Below are 9,212 nucleotides of genomic sequence, written 5' to 3'. Positions count from 1 at the left end.
TATATATATATATATATATATAATTTATAGGCCTATTATATATTTTTATGTTTATATATATGCCGCAGGCAGTTTGAATACTTTAGGATTTCTATAACATGCAGGATTTTTACAACAGTATCCACAGTTAAACATTAAATACCGCGCAAAGAACTGTGGTAAATCATGAGGGCGAGTACACAGCCGAATCAATTGCGCCCTATTGATTTTATGCCTTGTGCAGTTTGAATACTTTAGGATTTCTATAACATGCAGGATTTTTACAACAGTATCCACAGTTAAACATTAAATACCGCGCAAAGAACTGTGGTAAATCATGAGGGCGAGTACACAGCCGAATCAATTGCGCTGCACCTATTGATTTCTATCACTTCCTGTTTTTATAGGCAAAACAATACTGATAATGACTAATCTAAATGATGTCTCAAGTCCTGAAAGTCTCTTTATACTTCACTCAGTGTCACATTCCACCAGTCGGCGTGCTGCTGGTGCATGCTGGGAAGGATCACATGACAGCTTCGCAGGGTGCATGTGTCGGGGTAGCAGGGTCTCTGTCAGGAAGTGCGAGACTACAGAGATGGCGGCAGGGGTCCACTAGTCTGATGGGCTCTAATTAACTGCTAATGCTTTCACTCCGCTGACCTACACAGGATTAGGCCCTGTCATTAGCTACAGACACACACCCACATCTCCCTGTACTTGCCATTTGTTGGGCTAAAATGGATTTCGGCGTCTCCAGCAGAGCCATCAGTTGTCTAACATGCGTTTGAATGCAGGAAATGGGAAAGGTAAAGAAAAGCACAAATAGCTACAACAAATATCAGCAGGCCTCTCTACTGTACTATCTGACCTGCAGATCTCATTCCTAAATCCATTCCCTTCCTCTTTTATTCCTTTAGTCTCCTGCTGTCTTTCAGTCTCAGATCCTTTTCCTCATCCTCAGGGCATTTCTTTCCGCTCTCTCTCTTCTTTAATCTTGGGAGGAGACATTATCCGAAGCACATCTCACTGCAGGGCTGTCTCGTTCACTGCTGTTCCTACCATTCAACGGAGAGGGCTGGCGCGGTGCGAGAACTGGCTCCATCATGGCATCGTTAAACATGCAGCCGAAGCAAAGATAAATTCATTTTATAGTGTCCAGCTATTGATTCTTCACTATGTTGTTCATTGCCTAATTGATCTCTGCGGCTCTGTCGACTACTAAATGTGCTGTTTAGCTAATATCTGCATCTTTGAAACCTTCAGGCCATCAGCGGGAGTCCTGCAGATTCAGTTCAGTTCAGTCTGTCAATAAAAGCTGGGTCTGAACACATCTCTAAGGAATAACAGTAGCGATTTTTTCAAGACTTTAAACTTCACTTGCAATGCACCATATGGCAGGACTAATCAAACTGCTAAACTTCTATTAGACGTTACATGGCCTTGCATTAAAAATACTGTATTAAGTTTGAGCTTACAGATGTCACTCTAAACACTAAACGTGAGTCTCAATTTTTTTTTACAAGATAATTGTTTTAGAAGAAAAAGTAAACAATTAGAAGTAGCAATGTACCATATACCAGTACCACAGTGGTTATCAGTTGATATTAGTAGTGATTTTTAGTGATTCTTTAACCTCAAAATGAATGTCAGTTTTTCATACTGTTCATTATAATGTTGTGATGCTTAATTTTACTCTAAATTTACATTTCAAATGATTGATTTTATTTTTAAAATGTTTTAATTTCTACTTAGACAAAATAGTACAGAATTTTAATATCAGCTATTTATCAGCTAACAGCCATAACATGAAAATAATTATCGGTATCAGACTTGTCGGTATCAGCCGGGATATTAAAGGGGTCATGAACTGCCTTTATTTTTAATTTTGTACTGTTCTCTGAGGTCCACTTATATTGTTATCAAAATTTTTACATAAAAAAAAAAACATAATTTAGAAGTAATAGGCTATTTTCTGTCCTGTTTTAACCCCTCTCATCAGAACGCTCTGTTTGAAGGCGGGGTGGATTGTAGACTCGGAAGTAAATGCCCACTGCTATGATTGGCTAATAGTTGTGTATGTTTGACAGCCTACATCCTTTATAGATGGACGCAGCTGTGATTTAGGTTGAAAACACATAAATACTCGGTACATATCAAACGATCTGTAATAACAGACATAGCAATAGTGATCATGTAATAAAAACAGTTACTCGAACTTGCGTGTTGCGGCATTACTGTCGGATCCAATTTAGTCGGCACAGCATCGTCTTTTAGTTTCAATCTTTCCGAAAATCCCGCGTCAAACTGTGTTTTGTTTGTAAACAAATCCACGTTAAAATGAATTGAACAAAAGACCAAGTTCTTACTGACGTGGTCTAGATCTTCATTAAAAAGCTCATTCACTCTTTCCTAACGTTGGTATCAGAAGGAAGGTAATGAAAAGACTGTTTTTCCACATCTTGGCACTGCACAGCATCTTGTTGTCTTTGGAGCCATCTTTATCGTTTGGTTTCTGCATAGACCTGCATTCACCTCTCGTTATTTACACTACATGCACGAATCGGTGGGCGGGGCTAAACAGGCAGTGATGCAGAAGCAGGCATTGATCTTCTGGTGGTGTTTAGCCACACTGTTACATCAAAGTGGTATGTTCCATAGCCTGATGTTTCGGCAGATTGGCTTCAATATAAGCTGTTTTTAGACTAACGAGAAAGTTTTGAGTTCCGAAACTTACAGGATGTTTTAATAGTACAATGACCTCTTATATGTCAAATGATCAAGGGAATTGACCCTTCGCAAAAACCTGCCCTCCTTAGTTACTGTTGCTATGTACAACAAGCCATGGCACTCTCACCATACACAGACAGAACATGACAGAGCAGGTTACTTCTGTTATGAAACAAGGTCTCAGCTTTCAGATTTGGTCATTTTTTAAGAAATTCAAATAATAAATACCGTTTTGTGGCTCTTTAATGTCTCATGTCAGTTTGCTGTAGCGCCTCGGTTCAAGCGGCATGTGAACCGATCTTATTTAAAGCACGAAATAAACATGAATGAACATCAGAATGTATTTTGTTTCAACCACAGAAATACGCCAATACACACAATTTTTAAAGTTTAAGTCCACTGAAGTTAATCTACTCTCCTGTCTGATTTGTTTGTCGGACAAAATGGCGATTCTGCATTATGATTGGTCAGATCGCTTGTCAAGCTCTTTGCGAAGGGTCATTTTTGATTTCTCAGTTCATGACTCTTTTAATATCAGTGCATCCCTAATTAGTAGGCTTTGTGCTAAAAGCTTCATTGCTGTGATGGGTTAAGCAGTGTTTTTGTGTCCAGGGGGAAGACATGACCTTTTTGTTCTTACCAGTGAGACCAAACATCTAGTTCAGCCTCTGGTCCTGTTAAAGGTCACCAAACGTCAGGTCCTCCCAGATTACATATGCCATATAAAACCACAGACTACAAGTTCTCAATAATTAGGACACATGCTTTATCTCTGAACACATGCATGGCAAGGTATAAAAACTTACGATGATGAGGAATATGAAGTAGATGAAGTTGTAGAAGGAATGAGCGTCCATGACATAGTACATGATCTCCACCCAGCCCTCCAGCGTGATCACCTGCACAAACCAGACCACAATCAAGCGCTTTATGCACCTGGGAAAGATCCATCTCAGATGATCCATCACTATACGTCAGTTGAGACAAATGCTATTTACGATGAAGTAACATGCATCTGCTGTTTGTGATCGGATTTCGAGGGGAGAGTTTCTAATTTTGTGACGTATAATTTTATAAGATTTAGAAGCATTAAGAGAACAACAACATCACTAATTAAAACCTCATTGTTGATGAATTCTTTAGCAATTCTAATGAAATGTATACACACATATCTACACAAGCACAATAAAAGAAATATATACATATATAAACTTCTCTATTGCTCTTTTTTGGATTTCTTCTGTAGCTTTTGTACTAATCTTGCTCATACTAAAACTTCAAACAATGTCAAACACTTTGCTAAATAAATAAATGTAAATGCTTAAAACTATCTGCCAATGGGTAAGAAAAATTATAATTAATTCAAAGTGAAAACAAGCTGATTTTTACCTCATTTGCAAATAATTTCTTTAAACCTTTGTTTTACCACAGTGGATGATTGACAGGTGTGTAGGCAGCCCTTCACTGTTGTCCAAGACGCATCAGGATGGATTAGCATTTGCAACACACTACACATGCAATGCTGTCACATGCATTTTCAACTTCACCTGAATGTGGTTTGAGTAATTGGATCATAAAATGCTTTGAATCGCATTTACACCTGTAGTAAGTGCTGCTGATTTATGATAGGATCAGAATCAGATGTGTAATTTCAACAAATGCCACTTGACTCAATCTCTCACCTGAAATATGACGATCCATGCATAACCTATGTTGTCAAAATTGATCGCTCCTTTATGTGGGTTGGTGTGTCCTGTATGACAGCGGGTGTAGTACTGGTTCCAGTTTACACAGAGCCCCATGGCAGAGGCACTGCCGTTGACCAGTGGCTCCGCGCTCAGGCCCAGGGCCTGACGGTGCAGCGCATCCTCTTTATCTAGACAGCACTCCCGTCCGCCTTCTCTCCGAGCGGGCACGTCGCTGCAGGACATGATGCCGTTATCCTGGGCCAACGAGCAGATGTAGGGCCGCTCGTCATCCTCCTCAGGCTGATAATATGGGGCGGGGAGGGTGATGCCAGATGTGCTGAGGACAAGACGGAAGGAGAAGTCAAGGTTTTTGAAAATTCAGAGTTAAAAATGAACAAAATGTATGTGCATTAAAAGAAAATTCATTTATCAATACAGTTGTGGTCAAAATTTTACATTAAATTTTCAGTATCTGCAAAATGTTAATTATTTTACCAAAATAAGAGGGATCATACAAAATGCATGTTATTGTTTATTTAGTACTAACCAGAATAAGATATTTCACACGAAAGACGTTTACATATAGTCCACAAGAGAAAATAATAGTTGAATTTATAAAAATGACCTGTTCAAAAGTTTACATACGCTTCATTCTGAATAGTGTGTTGTTACCTGAATGATCCACAGTTTGTTTGTTTGTTTGTTTTTTTGTTTAGTGATAGTTGTTCATGAGTCCCTTGTTTGTCCTGAACAGTTAAACTGCCTTCTGTTCTTCAGAAAAATCCTTAAGGTCCCACAAATTTGTTGGTTTTCCAGCATCTTTTGCATATTTGAACCTTTTCCAACAGTGACTGCATGATTTTGAGATCCATCGTTTCACACTGAGGACAACTGAGGGACTCGTACGCAACTATTACAAAAAGTTCAAATGCTCACTGATGCTCCAGAAGGAAACACTAAGAGAACAGAATGAAGATTTATTTTGCCTAAATATCATATTTTTCTCACACTGCCAGAATTAAGTCGATTTTTCATATTAACAAAATGTTGTGAGGCCTGTGCGTATAAGAAAAAAAAACCTACACAAAAATCTAATTAAAAAAATAATAAGACTTAAATCGTTAAATCGTTTTGCATCTATTAAAGTGTTCTTACAGTATAGCTGAAACATCTCTAGGCAGACCTGAAGAGATCTGAGCAGTAACCAATGTGGATTCATTCTATAACAGACCAACTGGGCGTGTGTAGTGTGTGCGTACATGTGTGTAAAGCCCATTTCTCTGTGAGTGACCCATTGAGGGCAGCCTGCCCCTTAATCACAGTGTTTCACTGCCCAGAAATAGCGGTTTCCATCAGCCACTCACCCTCTTATACACATAACAGGGTCACAATGACTATTTACACTCCCTTTCTCCCCTCACTCGCTCCTTTTTTCTCCCTTTCCCCGTTTCTCTCACACATCCATGTATACGCGAATAAGCACCAACATGCAATGCCATTTGTCCACCTAGCATAAAACAAGCATAATACATGCAAGCCACACTGACCAATCAATGCCTCTATTGCTTTGTGGTCTAGACAGTTAATCTAAATGTGCACACACACACACAAGCACAAAGCTCCCATGACAGCCATGTTGGAGGTATTGGGCGCCAAGAAAGGATTGGTTCATCATCCCCAGGGTGTAATTCTCCCCATTTGGACAGAGGACTCCTCCGCAGACTCGTAGCTCGATAAAGGCCAAGAATGTTTCTGCTGTCGCGGAGTACATTTTTCCTTTGCCCTTCAACAACACAGCAGCCAAAAGATCTGAACCATTCGATAGCAGTAATGAGCAATGGTATATCGGGCTACACCAGAAAAAGCAATTTGTCTAGGCAGACCACGGTGGTGACACTCGTGCGAGGATATGCGTGTGCACATTTCCAATGCACAAAACTAATCAATGCCTGTGATATGGCAAATTGAGCCAATGCATCAAACCTTCACAGATTCCCCCGTGGGCTTTGTGCGGCACATACTGAGATCTCTCCTATAAATGTCAGTCTGTATTTTCAACACGACAGTCAAGCTGGACCGCGTGGCACCGCTTTTCTTTAAGAGTTCAGCGGTATGGCGACAACTGGGGGGGCAGAGCGGCAGAGAATCAGTAAGTCTGTCAGGGCTCTGCAAGGAGTGCTGGAGTGTGAATGATGTTTGTGCCAGTGCCAGGGCTCGGGCACAGCGTGACAGCGCACTGAGGAGCACAGCCCAGCGTGGCACACCGCTAACACCCCACTGTGGCACAAAATGCCATTCCACTGCCAATAAGACTGCTCTCGCACATGGAGATAATTGACCAATGACTGACAAGCTGTTTGTGGGTCGTCGCAGGTGGGTGGATGTTAAGGAATGCAGCATAAAACGAGCCCCGAGGAGAAGTGTGACTTTGAGGGTTGACTTTTTAAAGGAATTTCTTCCATTTGTCAAACCTCAGCAGATGCCGTGAAAATGACTCAATCTAAATTGTCTTTTCGGTGCCTGTAGCGTAGTTAACATCAACAGTCTTACCTTTCATTTTTAAATTGTTTTTTGACCTTATATCATAAGATTTACTGGTGAAATCAACACCTGCTTCTGGTGATGTATGCCAGATTTTTGCAATAATTTAGTTTGCTTATTCTCCGCCCCTCCAATCGACTGCAAGCTCTCATTCATTTTTGAGTGCAACATTCACATCTGAAAATTTATCTTCTTGATTAAAGGAATTGTTTAACCAAAAATAAAAAAAATTCTGTCATTGCTCACCCTCATGTCGTTCCAAACCTGTAAGACCTTCGTTCATCTTCGGAACACAAATTAAGATATTTTTGATGAAATCCAAGAGCTTTCTGACCCTCCACAGACAGTAATGCAACTGACGTGTTCAAGGCCCAGAAAGCGTCTCCATTCTAGTAAAGTGAAATTCAGTAGTTCAATAAAGTGTATCCATTGTAGTTTATATGTCTTTTTACTGCATAAATAGCATATCCTCATTCCTGAATGCGAAAGTCATGCCTGACTCTTAACTGGAAGGATGCTTTGCATTTCCGGTCCCCAGTGTTTCTAGTCAAACTAGAGTATATTCCGAGCTGATAATCTAATGTTAAACCTATTAAAATGTTTTTTAAAAGCACATGGCTCCATAGCTCCATCACTTTACAGTGTCGCAATGACCGTCATTTGTCAGTGCCTCACTCCTCAAAGTTTAATGAGTGTGCAGATGACACGAAGCTGCCGACGTTAGCTACATTCAACCCTCTAATTTTTTAATGAAAGGTTAGATTTTTGTAAATTTTTTAAATAAAAGGTAAATAGGATTAACAATGCAGATTTATTTTCACAGCCTTTTTTGATCATATTTACCAAGGGTACCAACAATTCTGACCACGACTGTGTGTGTGTATATATATATATATATATATCAGTCTGGCGAGTAAACTAAAAAAATTACTAGCCAATGGCGATTCAATTGCCAAGGTGTCCGTAGAGGGTTGTACATTAAAAACAGATTGGCACTATTTGAATGGGTTCCTATGGAGACCGGAACAGAAGAGCATCCAATCGGAAGTTAGAATTCGTAATGGCGGCGCTCATCATTGACTCAGTCTATACATGTAGATTCACATCTTGGAGTTTCAATCAATGTAATATTCAATCAGAAGCCGATCAGAAACTGAATCATTTATTGTGTTCGGGTTTTCTTAAAATGGTGTATGGTTAAAGTTAACTAAATTGCTAATAACAGCTTTAAAGAAGTTTCTTTTATACACTTGTATGTAAAATTTTGAACCAATACATTTTGACAGTATTAAAGTTTCGGTGTTCGAAGAGTGTTTGAGCAGCCAACTGTTGCTATGGTTACATTGTTTTGGTTACACAACCATTGAAATCAGTGAAAACACGTGTTCCGACTAACTTGTGATCTAACATTCACAGTTATTTATGTCTGCAAAAGCTAAAGATAGTTCTCATATAAAGAGACCCCCTTATATGCTAAACTAAACTATAACTGTGTAGCATTTGTTCTTTCAAACCCTATAAAAACATTTTAAGTAATTCATCCTCACCAAAAGGGAAGGAGAGTGTACATTTTAAGAAGACTGTAAGTGAATGTACAAAGCAGAAGAAAACCAGGCGCTTTCTCAGGAGACTCTATGATAGACTTTCCTTTCAAAACACTTCATCATCCTCTGACTATAGTGCCAGCATGTAAATATACTCGCTACAAGACAATAAACGACAATCAGGCCTCAGCTGACGTTTAAACTCAGACACGCGCTTCTTTATCCCACACACACGCGTAAGAAACGCGTACAAACAAACGCACGGTGAGTCTCGCACGCTGCCATGCACCGTGATTCCTTTCAAATCCAATCACACAGCAGAGAGAGGCAGGCAGACCATGGTTGGCACGGTAACCTCAGGCAGACACCCACTCATGAATATGGACGTCAATCTGAGTTTTAATCAACTGGAGCCATCGACTGGGTGGAACCACATTTGTATTTTTAGTGGCAGGTAGACAGTAAAAACAAGAAGATGAGAGGAGAGATTAAACAAAAGGATACATGTGAGAAGATAAGTGAAAGTAAGACCAGTTTACATCTTAAAAACGACGATTTTGAGAATATACGACAAGGATAACATTTTTGCCGATATCCGATATGCCGATATTTTTCAAATCATTTTTGCAGATAGCTGATGCCGATGTATATTTCCTTTTGTTTTGAAACAATGCAAATCACTCCTGTGCAGAAATTATAAAAAATATATTTTTAATTTAGTTTTATATAT

General features: G+C 39.5%; 1 protein-coding gene across 1 annotated transcript in view; it reads right to left on the bottom strand.

Moving 5' to 3' along the window:
• Positions 1 to 9,212, bottom strand: part of cacna1ia (calcium voltage-gated channel subunit alpha1 Ia) — a 102,375-nt gene that overhangs the window by 67,619 nt on the left and 25,544 nt on the right. Inside the window, exons 6-7 of the mRNA XM_016545628.1 lie at positions 4,392 to 4,734; positions 3,516 to 3,608 (exon numbers count right to left, since the gene is read on the bottom strand). Of these exons, the coding sequence (XP_016401114.1) occupies positions 3,516 to 3,608; positions 4,392 to 4,734 (436 nt within the window). The remainder of the gene's footprint in view (positions 1 to 3,515; positions 3,609 to 4,391; positions 4,735 to 9,212) is intronic.

The sequence above is a fragment of the Sinocyclocheilus rhinocerous genome, unplaced genomic scaffold, assembly GCF_001515625.1.
Source record: "Sinocyclocheilus rhinocerous isolate Xijiao unplaced genomic scaffold, SAMN03320098_v1.1 scaffold189, whole genome shotgun sequence".
Classification (NCBI taxonomy): domain Eukaryota; kingdom Metazoa; phylum Chordata; class Actinopteri; order Cypriniformes; family Cyprinidae; genus Sinocyclocheilus; species Sinocyclocheilus rhinocerous.
The sequence above is the reverse complement of the archived record's forward strand: the minus strand, read 5'-3'. Positions and strand labels throughout refer to the sequence as shown.